Source organism: Lycorma delicatula, chromosome 10 (assembly GCF_047948215.1).
Source record: "Lycorma delicatula isolate Av1 chromosome 10, ASM4794821v1, whole genome shotgun sequence".
NCBI classification, from domain to species: Eukaryota; Metazoa; Arthropoda; class Insecta; order Hemiptera; family Fulgoridae; genus Lycorma; species Lycorma delicatula.
Genome location: NC_134464.1, coordinates 4,616,746 through 4,633,055, shown reverse-complemented (window position 1 = coordinate 4,633,055; position 16,310 = coordinate 4,616,746). Strand labels below are relative to the sequence as shown.

The 16,310-nt window shown below is 31.4% G+C and overlaps 1 protein-coding gene across 3 annotated transcripts in view; it reads left to right on the top strand.

The window, feature by feature from the left end:
• pcx (pecanex) overlaps window positions 1–16,310 on the top strand; it is a 192,970-nt gene that overhangs the window by 21,833 nt on the left and 154,827 nt on the right. For 2 of the 3 annotated variants that reach the window (XM_075377879.1, XM_075377878.1), the window contains exons 3-4: window positions 5,158–5,327; window positions 14,741–14,929. In XM_075377879.1, coding sequence (XP_075233994.1) covers window positions 5,158–5,327; window positions 14,741–14,929 — 359 coding nt within the window. The remainder of the gene's footprint in view (window positions 1–5,157; window positions 5,328–14,740; window positions 14,930–16,310) is intronic. The other variant, XM_075377880.1, reaches the window with a different exon arrangement.

Here is a 16,310-nt window from a genome sequence, read left to right as displayed (position 1 = left end):
GCTGTCTTGACGAAAAATTTTATAAAATGCTTAATGTCAATGTATTTTAACTACATAATAAGTGAAAGTTCTAAATCAAAAGAGTCTGGCAGTGAATAATATCAGTAGCAGGAAAATTTGAATTTAGACTTTTTTCTTAAAAAAAAGTGATTAAATAACAACAAAGAAATTGCTGAGACATTAATACTACATTTTTCACTAATAAACAGCTCTAAACCTCATAATTAAGAATTAACCAATGAAAATCAACCAATAACTAAAACACTTGATTTCTCTATGGAGGAAATCTATTCTTATAATACAAGGTGTGTGAGAAAAGTAATGAGATTGGTAATACTGCAAGCGATCTGGCAATGCTGTGTCTACCGGTTTGTTCATCCCTTCCACATGCTCAGTACGAGTTTCAACTCTGTTCAGCCAACATATTATTTTTGACCGCGCCATCGGTGAAGTTGTGTTATGAAAATGTAGCATCGGAATTTAGAGCAATGTTGTGCGATCAAGTTTTGTGTTAAACTTGGGGAATCCGCAAGAGTGACCATTAAAAAGTTGAAACAGGCCTATGGGGAACATTGCTTATCAAGAACACAAGTTTCTGCTGGCACAAATCATTTTTGGAAGGCCGAGAACACGTTGAAGATCAACCTCGCTCAGGGAGACCTTCAACTTCAAAAACTGACGAAAACATTGAGCGTGTGAGGGTTGTTGTGAGATCAGACTGTCGTTTAACAATAAGGATGATGAGTGAACAGTTAAGTTTAAACACTTTCATCATACATCAAATTTTGACAGACTATTTGGACATGCGAAAGGTTTGTGCAAAATCGGTGCTGAAAAACCTCACAACAGAACAGAAGGACAATCAAAGAAATGTGTGCGTTGATCTTCTTGAGAGGATTGACAATGACCAAGAATTCTACAATCGTGTGATCACAGGTGATGAATCCTGGATATTTGAGTACGATGCTGAAACAAAGTGGCAAAGCGAAGAGTGGCACACTCTGTCATCTCCTCGACCGAAAAAATGTCGAATGAGCAAATCAAAGATCTAAACCATGCTAATTTGCTTTTTTGACAGTAGGGGTATCGTGCATAAAGAATTTGTTCCTCCAGGACAAACTGTCAACAAAGTGTTTTACAAAGGTGTCCTTGAAAGGCTCAGGAAAAGAATAATTCGCGTGAGACTAGACATTGCAGACAAGTAGATGCTTCATCATGACAATGCCCCGTGTCCCACAGCCATTTCCAGCACAGAATTTTTTACCTAAAAACGCATTCCTACAGTTCCTCAATCCCCCTATTCACCTGATTTGACTTATTGCGACTCTTTCCTTTTCCCAAAATTGAAACATGTCTTAAAAGGACGTCATTTTGGAACTCTAAGAACATTTAAAAGACTGTGACCAACCAGTTAAAAGCCCTACCAGTTGAAGCCTTCCAGCGCTGCTACCAGGAGTGGGAACAACGACTCCACCCAAGGGAACTACTTTGAAGGGAACTCAACCCAGTTAAAAGTAATGAGTCAGTCTCATTACTTTTCTCACACACCTCGTTTGTCCTTCAATATAACTCGCATAGACATCATTCTGAAAAAATTAACTGATTACACCTTTGGTTCAAATGAGATTTTTATGCCTTCATTTTTACAACTTCCTAATTCTGCCATAAACTAGATTGTACAACCATCTTGTGAAACAAAGATCCTTATAAGATATAACCAAAAAAGTCAATTAACAACTACTTAAAAAAAAGAAAAACTTCCGTAGGAAAAATTGTTTTCCACATCTCTTACTTGCACCCTAAACATATTTATAAACTTGCATTGGGAACAGTTTCTTGAAACCGTAAGTAAAAATCAGTGATGCTTACTAACAGCTCAATAATGATTTCACTCAAGAGTGCCTGCTCAGTAGAACCCTCTATCATAGCAATTAACACCCTGACAGAAATCATTCCCAGCTAGTTAGGTTTTGCTGGTGAATTAGTAATTTAATATACCACCTTATATACAGGTATGATCAGATAAAATGACAAAAAAAACAATTAACTTGCTATACAACAAAGCCTTAGAAATTGGCATTTGTTTCTCATGGGAAAAGACATCTTGATACATTTTTATTACAAAATAAAAGGGGTATCCTTATCCAACTCTCAAATTAGACAATTTCATTTTTACATGAAAAGAGGAATGTTATTTTTTAGACTCATTTTCAATAAAAAATTATGATGAAAAAATCACATGCAGGAGCTTGTTTCAAGGTGTCAGTAGAGCCTGAACTTTTACCAAATATAGCCAACATCAACTTGGGAGCTCACAATCATGTACTATTTAACTTATATCGCTTCTCAGCCTCTGGCCCCATACTGTGAACTTGCTTTGCATACGGGTGCAATTTTCTGCTAGAACAGTGTTCTACATACATGTAGTCGGCGCTGTAAAAATGATCGGTGGCAGTTTTTATCTGGTTTTGAGTGCATGTGTTCATAGTATAACCAAAATGTTGATATCTAAAACAATGCAATGGATAGAGAATGTATGGATTAATCGGTAGCCAGTGGCCATATACCTGGCCATATCTTCTCAGGTAAGTCAGTTCTGTTGAATAACATGAGACACTGATTGTATTGTCTGTCCTTCCCTCCTCGCTGTAAATGTTCTGTACACTATTAAATCTTAAGAAGATAATTCAGTAATGACTTACTCTTGTATACAGTTAAGAAGGTCCTTGTAAACAATAACACCTTTTGTGTAATTTAAGTTTCATCATGGAATTTTCACATTTTCCAGATTTTGTGACCGAGCAGGTAACTGTCTTGCTGGGAAGTCTGCTCAAAGGCTTCTCAGCAATCATATGGTACTTCTACAAGCAGGCTGAAAGCTGTTTCCTAGTTTCTTTTATCGGGCCTACAATGTTAGCACTGTTTATTTGTTTGGTAATAAAGAACAGCTGTCTTTGAAGTCACTTTCTTTGTATTTGGTATAAACTTTGTCTGTAGTATAACACAAAGTATATTTTCTTTCACAAATATTTTGCAGGCTTCAAACTCTTCAGAGAAGATTCTTCTATACAGAGATGTTTATTAAACCCCCTACACAGAAATATTTTGAGAGTGAATTTTTTCTGATATTTTTGTGTTTAATTGTTCTGTCATACAAGGACCAGTGAACTGGGCATAGTAGAGCGGTGCATGCTTACTGTGTTAGGGCTCTGTAAAACTAGTGGTTCCCGTATATCCAGATTCCATTGCTAGTGACTCTTTAACTGAGGTTATACTCCCTTGGGCCGTGACTTTTACATCACTGGGTTATGGTACTTTTTGTGAGAGGTTCCCATTCTCAAAAAAATTACCAAATATATGGCAAAATGTAGCAGACCCATCACAAAAGGAACAATAAGTATACTGTAAAATGTACTAAAACTTTAGTGTGCACAGATAGAAATTTCCACAGAAACCTTCTACTCTTTTTGTAGTTGCATTTACAACAGGTAGAAGAAATATCAGAGTAGTATTCCACAACTTACTCTTCCACTGGATATTTCTATGAGTTCTACTTTCAAAAATGTGAACTGATAATTAAATTAGATTAATATTCATGCGAGTGTTTTCATTATCAACATTTACGTACATTTTTGTTTTTGTATATCATTCGAGAATTTTGAATTTCTAAAATTCATATCTTTTCTACTTTTGAAAGTTGTGTTCATATCTTTAAAATTAGATCTCATACTTTGGATTTTTATTTATCTTATTTTATAAACCTATATGTATTATGTATTCTTAAAATCAATTTTAGAACTTGTGCCTCTCAATATATGCAAAACATTTTTACAGTTTTTTCATTACATTTTATTTTATACACAACTGCTTTCATTGCAATTGTTAATGTCATCAGTTTTTACCTTTATTAATTTATTTTATTTATTTTTTTGAAGTCACCTGTCATTTGACTAGTTTGATTATATTCTCCATTTTATTCTATTCTTCTCTAATCTCTTACCTCCATATTTATCTCATACTCATTCATCTGTTTAATATATTTTAATCATTGTCTTCCTCTGCAGCTTTTACTTTGTCCATATCTCTGTGCTACCAAATTAACTAAACGTGGATATCTTAATAAATCGCTAACTAAGTTAGTTTTGACTCCTTATAAGATGCTACCACAAATTTCTCTTCCGTCCTCTTCATTTTAAGAGATTTTCATTTCAAATTTTGTCTGTTTACTTAATCTTCAACTTCCTCCTGTAACTTCACAATTTAAAGGCCTCTATTCATCTCCTTTCTGGAGAAAAATCTCCTATCGTCCACATTTTTTTCATCGTCCACATTTCACTATCATTCATTCAACACATATTTTCAAAAATGTCTTTACAATCTTTAGATCTAAAATTGATAGTTGCAGATTTATTTTTTGTAAGAGTGCTTGTTTGTGCCAGTCTGCTTGCTTTTAATTTTTTTATTGTTTTGTTCATCCTTTGAAATTTTACTACATAGATGACAGAATTTCAAATAACAAAGTTCTTATATGATATTTATTTTATTATATTGTATTTATATGTTTATCATTTCCTATCTTAGTGTTTAATTTTTCATTGTGCTTTTTATTAAATTTCATCACCTTTGTTTCACTTATTTATTTTTAAAGTAAATTTTTTTCTAGCAGTGTCTTAATAAATCTTTGTTTTTTGATAAAAGAATAATGTGGTTACCAAATGTTTATTTTTTCTTCTTGAATGGTTGCTCCTTTCTCAAACATTTCATTCAATTCATGTACTGCTTCTTCTTTGTGCCTCTGTCACCTTGTTATATTAATAATAATTATTTATTGCTACGTACTGGATCATATTAAGTTCTTTAATTAAGAAAAAATGCTCTATTTTATATTTTGAAGAATTTGATTTGTTATATGTAAAGGACTGATGTAACCATCTGTTAGGTAGTGCTGAAGTATGAATTACTTGTTGCTCTTTTATGTGTCATGGTATATCAAAAATATTTTTCATCGGATAGGTTATGATAATGTATATATAAAATTATTAATATCCCTATTCACAACCTGAACTTTTATCACTCGTTTAGTAATAAGAATTATCTTAACTTTGTCTAATACATAAATTTATACAGATGTAAATTTTGGTTTAATTTTTGATTTAGAGGTGAAGAAGAAGGTATAGAAATGCAAGTTCTTAACAAAAGAGCATCTGAAACGCCACATTGCAGTCCTCGCACATCATCTATTGAACCAACAATTGGTTCTGAAGACAGTAATGAATCGACAGATTATAACATTGCAACTGGCGGGGAACCTCCTAACAGCACAATAGGTAAAATTCTAGAAATTTTTTCTGTTTAAATATATGTAATTAGTTCAAATTATGATTATTTTCCTCATTGTAAAGCAGCGTACATGGTGATGCTATAGCTATAATGGGAAAGTATTTAAATTGGTTAAAAAAATTTTAAATTATATTTTTTTGAGTTTTTTTTAAAAATATAGTGGGTGAATATGGGCTGGGCAAAAGGAGTGGAAGAGGGGGCTGACTTATAGAGTTTTGCATGAAGTATAATTTATTAATTGGCAACATCTACTTTAAAAATCATAATAGAAGAATATACATATGGAAAAATCCATGTGATACTTACTGCAAGGTATCAGATAGATGATATCATGGTTGAGCAAAGATTTAGAAATCAACTCGTCGACTGCAAAGCTTACCCTGAAGCAGACATAGATAGTGACCATAATTTAGTGATAATGAAATGTAGATTGGGGTTTAAAAACCTGAAGAAAAGGTGTCACATGAATTGATGGAATTTAGAGAAGCTTGAGGAAAAGGAGATAAAGAAGATTTTTGAGGAGGACATCGCAAGAGGTCTGAGTAAAAAAGATAAGGTAGAAAATGTAGAAGAAGAATGGAGAATGTAAAAATGGAAATTCTTAAATCAACAGAAGCAAACTTAGGCAGAACAAAGAGAACTGGTAGAAAATCTTGGATTTCAGACGATATATTGCAGCTGATGGATGGATGAACGTAGAAAATATAAGAATGCTGGTGATGAAGAAAGTAAAAGGAACGATCAACAATTAAAAAAAATACTATAAATAGGAAGTGCAAACTAGCGAAAGAAGAGTGGATTAAAGAAAAGTGTTCAGAAGTGGAAAGAGAAATGAACATTGGTAAAATAGATGGAGCATATAGGAAAGTTAAGGAAAATTTTGGCATACATAAATTAAAATCTAATAATGTGTTAAACAAAGATAGTACTCCGATTTATAATATGAAAGGCGAAGTCGATAGGTTGGTGGAATATATTGAGTTATGCGCAAGAAATGAATTAGAAAATGCTGTTATAGAGGTAGAAGAGGAAGTCGAAGAGGATGAAAGGGGAGAAACAGTACTGAGATCTGAATTTTAGAGAGCATTAAAAGATTCTAATGGCAGAAAGGCTCCTAGAATAGAAGGAATATCTGTAGAATTACCGCGCAGTGCAGCTGAGGAAGCAATTGATAGATTATATAAACTCTTGCGTAATATTTACAAAAAAGGGCGAAGTTCTATTAGACTTCAAAAAGAGTGTTATAGTCATGATACCAACGAAAGCATGAGCAGATAAATGTGAAGAATTCAGAACAATTAGCTTAACTAGGTATGCATCAAAAATCTTAACAAGAATTCTCTACAGAAGAATTGAAAAGAGAGTGGAAGAAGTGTTAGGAAAAGACCAATTTGGTTTCAGGAAAAGTATAGGAACAAAGGAAGCAATTTTTGGGCTCAGATTAATAGTAGAAGGAAGATTAAAGAAAAACAAACCAACATACTTGGCATCTGTAGACCTAGAGAAGGCATTTGATAACATAAACTGATAAAATGTTCAGCATTTTTAAAAAATTAGGGCTCAAATTCAGAAATAGAAGGATTGCTAACATTTAGAGGAACCAAACAGCAACAGTAATAATTGAAGAACATAAGAAAGAAGCTGTAATAAGAAAGGGAGTCTGACAAGGATGTTCCCTATCCCCGTTACTTTTTAATCTTTATATAGAACTACAGTTAATGATTTTAAAGAACAATTTAGATTTGGAGTAACAGTACAAGGTGAAAAGATAAAGATGCTATGATTTGCTGATGATATAGTAATTCTAGCTGAAAGTAAAAAAGATTTAGAAGGAACAATGAACAGCATGGATGAAGTCCTACACAAGAACTACTGCATGAAATTAAAAAAGATCAAAACGAAAGTAATGAAATGTAGTAGAAATAACGAAGATGGATCACTGAATATAAAAATAGGAGGAGAAAAGATTATGGAGGTAGAAGAATTTTGTTATTTGGGAAGTCGAATTATTAAAGATGGACAAAGCAGGAGCGATACAAAGTGCCGAATAGCACAGGCAAAATGAGCCTTCAGTCAGAAATATAATTTGTTTACATCAAAAATTAATTTAAACATCAGGAAAAGATTTTTGAAAGTATATGTTTGGAGCGTAGCTTTATATGGAAGTGAAACTTGGACAATCAGAGTACCTGAGAAGAAAAGATTAGAAGCTTTTGAAATGCGATGCTATAGGAGAATGTTAAAAATCAGATGGGTGAATAAAGTGACAAATGAAGAGGTGTTGCGGCAAATCGGTGAAGATTGAAGCATTTGGAAAAATATAATTAAAAGAAGAGGCAGACTTATAGACCACATACATATTAAGGCATTCTGGAATAATCGCTTTGATATTAGAGGGATAGGTAGAAGGGAAAAATTGTGTAGGCAGGCAACGTCTGAAATATGTAAAACAAATTGTTAGGGATGTAGGATATAGGAGGTATACCAACATGAAACGACTAGCACTAGATAAGGAATCTTGGAGTGCTGCATCAAACCAGTCAAATTACTAAAGACAAAAAGAAAATTTTTTTTTACGTTTTGTGCCCTTTTTTGTAATGATGAGCCGGAGAAATACCATTCATGTACCCCCACACAAGTGGGGGAGTGTCGGACTTGCATGGGTTCTGCCTAGATGTTGTTAGAAGCCTAAGTGTAGCTGCACCCTACTGACTAAAACTCCTCTCCCTCCCCTGGCTCCCTACCCTTCCTCAAACGGCTTAAGCAAGCTTTTCATCTAGATGGGCGGATGGGGAGGGGTGTAATACATCCATACACATTACATAAACAGTAATGCTTAGTTTACTCACAAATGAGGTATTGTGTACTACATCACACAAAACAAGATTAAAGGTTATGCAGCAAGAACACATACTCAGATTAGAACACATTCGTTAAGCATCTAATCACGGATCATAGGGTCACACCATCATGCATACTCTGTATTGCATAGGTCAATCACAGTGATAATAAAACTAAAAGACAAAGAAATCTACACCAAAATACATACAGGTTCAAAACGTACTGCAGTACATGTTCAATAATCATCTATCACAGTCATCAGACGCTCGTCAGTATACTAGACAATCATAAAACAAAACTAACCTAACAAATACATATCATATAATGCACAAAATGCAATCAAACTTATTTACTCACTATAAATCATATTTACTTACCTACCTACCTCAATTACAATGAAGTCACAATCACAACAGCTCAACTTCACATTATCAAAATCAATCATAGCACAAAAATAATCATACCACAGGAAATCAAATAATACAAGTATACAACATATAGTATAAAGAATACATATAAGTGAAAACATCAAAGTTATTAGTACACACCTTACACAATTACTCTCAATTCACAAGCAAACATTAAGTAATGATGCCCATTCCTCGTCAAGCATAGCTGATCATACCTCATTCTGCTACGGTCACCATCAAGCACAAAGACAGAGTGCCCCTGTCCTCATTGCACCCAGATGACCCCGCACAAGTTCGAGGGGCCCCCTATGTACTCAGATGTTGGCCTGTCTGTCCACGTTCTCTCCGGCACCATGCTCCATTTCAGTTCTCCCCATATGCATGTAGATTTCTCATCACTATCTTGACGAAGTCTTTCACTGCCCTCCACTGTGCCTCATCCTGCGTGAGAATCCTTTGTGTCTCCTCAGGGCAAAACATGTGATCAATGTTTAGTTTTTCAAGCATCTTGCTCCTTTCATCGGTGAATCTTGGACATGCAAAAAATACGTGAAGGGGGTTTTCCTACACACACATTTAGAGTAGTAGGTATCCGCATGGTCAAGCCTAAATCTGTATAGGTAAGATCTAAAACCTCCATGATCCGCCAGAAACTGTGTTGTCTTGTATCCCAGTGAGCCATGTCTCCTATTACATCTTTAACATTACTAATGAGCTGATGGGTCCATCTACCCTTCGTAGACCAGTTCCACCGCTCCTGTCACATATCCATCAGCTCATCTGGAATTTCCTTTTTCATTCTCTTCTTTTCTGCTGCAAACAGCGGTCCAAGTTCCAAAAGCCTGCAGCGCTGTATAATTTCTAAATCTACAGGCAGGAGTCCGGCTAAAACCTCTACTGCTTCTCGTGAGACCGTCCTATAGGCTGATGCCACCCGAAGGCAACACTTATGAACAGACTCAAGTTTACCTCTGTATTTGGCGTACTTCAATACACCTGACCACAGCTAGACACCATACAGTAGAGCCGAATACACCACCCCTGTCAGCAGCTTTTTCCTCTGTAGAGATGGTTCCCCTTTATTTGGCAGAAGGTGAACTATCAGTTTCCTTGTTTTCTCAGCCTTTTCGAATGCCTGGAGTCCATGGCCCCAAACCTAAGTCTAGAGTCTACCCGTACACCCAGATATATGATCGCTGGCTGTGATACTACCTCTTTTCCATCCAGGATCACCCTCAGTGTTGGTCTTCTTGCAGTAGCAGTAACAATAACCAACTCTGTCTTCTCTGGTGTCAGAACAAGTCCAGCTCCAGCTATCCAGATTTTCATATGACACTCGCACTTTGTTGCCAGCGTTCCGTCGTGTGTCTGACTTGAGTTTTGTGCCTTAAGTAGATATTAAAAAAAGTATTTTAACGAAAAAAAAATAGATTTAAATAAATTGTAAATAATCTGAAAAAAAATTTATTCCAATGCTCCCCAGTCCAAAAAAAAAATTTTGTCAGACGAACATTTTTACATAAGTATGTTGGTCTGTATTTGGTCGTATATATGGGATGTACATGTGTACATTTGGGTACTATCTTTGGGGTAAAAAATATATTAAATTTTTGGAAAAAGAGTGGGGGTGTTTTAATCTAAATAGAATTTCAAATCTTGTATTAAGTAAAAAAAAAAATTTCTTGCAAAAGTTGAGTTTTTTTATAAAAATCACAAATTATCAAAAACTTTTATGTAATAGATTTAATAATTCACCCCTCCCCCCAAAAAATACTGTTTTTCTGCTTTTACTTAGAAGTTAAGGAAGTTTTGACATTTATATTTTCTACATCAATAAGCCTTCAAACCAATGTAAACATTTTTTGCCTAACCCACTTCAGTGATCAGTGATATCAAATAATATTTTTTTTAATTTTTAAAAAATATTTTAAATTTAAATCCATTTTGCAAAGTTACCCATCATATTTAAAACGTAAAAATCCTAATTTTTTGGTTATGTGCTACCATATAACCTTTAGTATTTCTAAAAAAAAATATAAATATAAATAGTCAAAAATCTTCAACCTTCCCTAGGAAATTACAACTTTGTATATTAAGAATTAAGGGTTACCTTTTTATTTTTTAAATAATTTTAAAAAGTTTCTTTTTAATTTTATTATCACTACTTACTGATTGTTGTTTTAACCTATTCCCATCACAATGATCCGCGGTTGATCAGCGCTCCGCGAAAATATGTTAGTATCTGATTGCCTCCGTTCATAGTCTTATGCTACGCTCTTGTGAAAAAAATTACAATATATTTAAGAGATTTAACAGATTCTAACAAAAAAAAACCGTTACGATTGGATATTTTTTATGCCTGTAACAACAAAAAATTGAAACAGTACAAAAATTACGATAATTTAATTGCAGAATTTTTTTACACATTTCTACTGCGTTTTTTATTAGCAAAAACGCAGTAAAATTTTTACTTTTTAAATTAAAATTTTTAAAAATTGTTTGTTTTTGCTTTGTGTTTATGAAACATAGTTTGCTGATTTTAAAAATAATATTTTCAAGCAAATCGGTTGCAAATTGGGCAAAATATGATGAAAAACCCGTATCATAAATCACAGATTAGTAACATATGTTAGTATAAGTGAAAGTAGATGCAGAAAACTACGTTTTATAAAAATCCCCACCACTCAAAAGGCTATTCAGATTGACAAAAAACCATTTTTACTGTATACTGTTATTCATTACGAATCGATGTGTGTTACATGTTTACCGATATCATTTGTCAGAAAAGATATTTATAGACCTCAAGTAAAAGTGACATATTTATGATCACAAATTCCTTTTTTTTTGTGTGTACCGTATATCATAATTTATTATGTGTTTCAATACATCGATATGTTGCTAGTAAGATAAGCTATTTTTGTAAATAATAAATAAATCCGTAATCCTCATAGCAATTATAATACACAAGTCACACATACAAGCACATTTCTGAGAAAAAAATGGTCATATTCTTTCTAGTCTAAATAAAACATTTCACATCGTATAAACGTCGTTCAAATTGTGTAATAAAACTGATTCCTTTGTGAATATAAAAAAAATAACCGACTTAGATGCTGTATAAAATGATTTTGTAACAGCGTTTTAAAACTGACGCCGTACATAGTCAGTTCCAAGGCTACATGATTTGAAAAGGTTAAAACTTAATTTTACTCCATTGCTTTCCCTTGTATATGGGAACCCTCAAAATGAAAAAAAGGTTTTCATTTTTCAAGAACTCAGAAGAATAATAGTCACTATTCAACTACGATTAAGTCCTTCACAATAATTAGTTTTTTTTTTAATTATTTAACTGTATCATAAATTATTTTTTTTTACAAAATGTTAAAAAAATTCATAATTTTGGTTATTGTTTTTGATAAAAATTAATTATTTTATCATAAAGATAAATAAAGCTTAAAATGGTTAAAATGAAAAGACAATTTATTCAAGTTATGAATTGCATAACTTGACTGGAATAGCTGGATTAAGCAATTCATTGCTGGCTTTTTTCAATGGCACTTAATATTTGATATAGATTAATTATTAATATTAGAATAAATGAATGAAAATTAAAATATATTCTTATTTCTATATATTGAAATTATCTTTGTACTATTGAATTTTGAATACCTATTAATTATTAAGTAGAAAAGTCTTTTCTGTATAGAAAATATTTCTGTATTTCAACATTATTTTAAACACAAATTGACTTTTATCTCCCTTAATAAAATTATACAAAAAGTACAAATCTTGAAGAATAGATTACACTTGAAGTGGACATGAAAAAGTTCTTAAAAGCCAAAATAATGACAGTAGCCTGAGGAGTCTTTTTAAAAACAAATTACAGTATTCGGTAATGAATAAACAATTTTATTGTATAACCACTCATTGAATTCAAAATTCCATGAGTTAACCTTTAAAACAATAAAAATGGTAAATAAGTTACTTTTCAATAAATATTTGCTTTACAAAAAACGGCCATTTTTAATGATTTTTGGCTTTTTGCAGTGACTAATTAACGAAATTCAACATTTAAGGGCCTAAATTATAGGTACTGCAATTGCCTACAACTTTTATTCAGAACCTTTTTGGCAGGAATTTTACTTTGGCCTATAAAATTGAAAACCAATTTTCACCCCCTTTGAACAGCCGCTATTTTGTTCAGTCGCACATAAACAAGTTATACTTACCCTAATCTAACTCCTAATGTACTTCCCTTAACTACTAATTTTATTAAAAAATCCATCCTTTTTTCCCCCCATTGACTGGACTATTAAGATTATTTCTACATATAAACATTATTTTTTTATTTTATTTTATATGGAACAACTAAATTGAGTATATGGAAGTCTAACACTCTCTATGCTTATATATATTAAGATGTATGTATATATATATTTTTTCTAACGTCAATTCTTTTAAGAATCATATTCCTCTGTACTAATATACAAATTACATTTATTTGATCAACCTAAATACAGGGTAATAAATAAAGTAGGATGACACTTACCTTATTCCATTATGCATGCAAAAGCGCTTTCATTAATTTCTCGCATCATCAGTTGCATTAAATTACTTTAACAAATTATTCAGATCAAATTACATATTAAAATTAAAAATTATTTTTATATTATATTTAAAATTTAAAAATTTTTTTTTAAAAATTAAAATTTCCATGTATAGAAATGTGACTTCATTACTAAAATTAAATTAAAAATAGAAATAAATAAGTAGTTTAAATTAAATTTAAAAAAAAATTATTATATTTTAATTTAATTTTAGTAATTGATGTGATATTTCTATCTATGGAAATTTTAATTTAAAACAAAATATATAATAAATTTTTCGGGTGGTAACTTTCAATATTGTGAAATATTTTTTAAGAGGGTTGTTTGATAATTCAGTGATTTAAAAATAAAGAAATATTTTCTTTTACAAAAATTCAGTTTATTTTTCAACATAGTGCCCTTTTAGTTCAATACACTTATTGCAGCAATTTTCTAACTTTCTTATGCCTTCCAAAAAGTATAATTTGTATCTCCAAGATACTCATCTGTTTGAACAATAACTTCCTCATTCAATGAAAATTTCTTCCCATAGCCCTTAGGTTTGGAAACGAAAAGAAGTCAGAAAAGTCAAAGAGGCTAAATCTAGAGAGTAGGGTAGATAAGGAAGTATTTAACCAATGTAGCAAGTGAAATAACAAATTAGTGAGCTGGTGCGTTGTTGTGAAAGAACTTTTTTTTTTGGTAAATGAGGCCACTTTTTCTTCAATACTATATAGAATCTCTGTAATAATGGGGTATAATAGTACTCTCCCGTGATTGTTTTTTCCTTCTGTAGATAATCGATTAATATTATACTGCTTTTCATCAGATCTCAGTAATCTTGGCATCCATCTTGCCAATAGCTTTTGCATGCCCAACCATTTATGCAAAATTCACCATACACGTTTAGTTGAGATGTTTATGATTTCGCGTATCTTTGTTTGACAATCTTCCAGTACGATAACATGGATTTTATAGATCATTAATTGATTAGTCACTTCTTTTGGATTTTTGTTATTCGTTTATCATACCTCATACGCATGTCTGTTGCTATATTATAATAAATATATGTAAATTTTTTTTAATACATTACAAATATAAACATAAATGCACTTATTAATGAAAAGATAAATTTTGAACATGTTAAATTATTAAAATTGATTCATCTGTTTTAATTGTAGTTTAACTGTAACAACTGCTGAAGTCAGTTGGTCATGACAACTACAGATTTTTTGTACATGAGATTGATAATGCTTTGTCTGACATACAGTACTTTATAACTAATGCTAATCATTTTTATAACAGTTTGTAAGTATAATATTTAAAAAATACTTCTGCTATTTTGGTGGGTTCACACGTGATTTTTTTTTACCAAAGATACATATTTTTTTAAAATTAAAACCTTTTATTATATATATATATATATATATGCAGTGAATGTATCAGAAATTTGGACTGTTTATTTAAACAGTTGAGAATAGCTCTCAATTTGTGATTCATGTTAGGTAGGTTGCGTACAACAGTTACTGGATTAAAAAATTATTCAAATCCTTTTTTTTTCAGATCTTAAGGTCGATGTTCATCGTAAAAACAGTTCAGAAAGTTCAGAAGGTATGTTTAGTGTTAGTGTTATTATGGATAAATCTGGTGGAGTTGGTAGTGCTAGTGCAATTAGTAGTAGTAATCAGAAATTAGATCAACAAGCAATTCGTGGGGATCAGCTAGAGAGAACTAGAAATAGAAGTTTGAGAGGTAAGAATGAATAAAATGTATTGAAAATACATAATTATTTGTTTATTTTTAATACTTTTTCTTATTGTTTTATATATGAGTAACAGATGACATTATGCTTATTGATTGCATCGGTATTGTGTACATAAATCTTTGCTGTGATACTAACCTAGTTTTAAGTTATATGTTGCATACATTATGTTTACAGAACTATTACAATATTTTCTTAGACCGATACTTAAAAAATTTCTTGCATTAATTTCAACATTATATGGAATGGATCCAGTTCTAATAAATACAATAGCTTATATATTTGGTTTCACACAGGTGGTGTCTGCTGTGTATTTCTACTGCGCATTCTTAATGGTGATGAACAGTCTCCCGTTTGAAAAAATGATAACTTGCCAAATTTACTATAAATCTAATTTTCAATTTCTTAACTTTATATGTACCACATTCTTAAATTAAAAGATCACTATTAAAGAATATTCTGAATTATAACTTTTTAGCGCTTTCAAGAAAGGGATAAATCCTGTATTTTTAATCCCTTTAAAGTATGTTATTTTTGTAAGTATCCCTTTTTAAGTATGTTATTTTTGTTTATGAAGCTTTTCATTCTGAAAAAATTGTAGTTTGTCTTGCTTATGCTTAACTTTAAACAAGTTGTCTCCTCTCATTTTGTTTTTGTTATCATCGTTTTGAACCTATCCTCTTAAATGTTAACATCTATAAAATATATCCTCATTAGAATATAAATCGCTAAAAAATATTTGTATAAGAGTAAAAAAATAGTAAATATGTAAGCTAAGTAAATGTTGTAGGATGTTAAATAAAAAAATTAGTTATATTTTTTATTATTTTACAATTTGAATTTATACAATAAAATTTTCAAATGATTATAAAATAATTTTTACTAAAATAAATTTTTAAAATGCTGTTGTTTTCTTAGTTATTTAATAAAATAGAGAAAAAATAAAAACAGCCTACAGATAATTTTATGATTTTATAGCTTACCGTTTATGCAGTTTGATGAATGTTAATACTTCATACATACATACACATGCATTACATATGAGGTACAAGGCATTATTGTTATTACTAAATATATATTTAAAATTATAACACATTGATTTCAGTGTGTCTTTATGGTGTTGTCTTTTTATTCTCCTTAGGGTTTAGGTGATTTTTTTTTTGTTTTATTACATTTTGGTAGGATTTAAAAAAATTTTGGAATTGGTGTAATAGCCATACTTGATGTCTCTTCTACACTGTTTTGTCACGTTCACTGTAACATTATTGATGCTTTTTATAGGGTTTTATTTGGACCATTTCTTCTGTGATTTGTTTAAGGTTGTTGACTAGATCTTGAGTTTATCCATGATTGTTATTTTTTCGGATATTT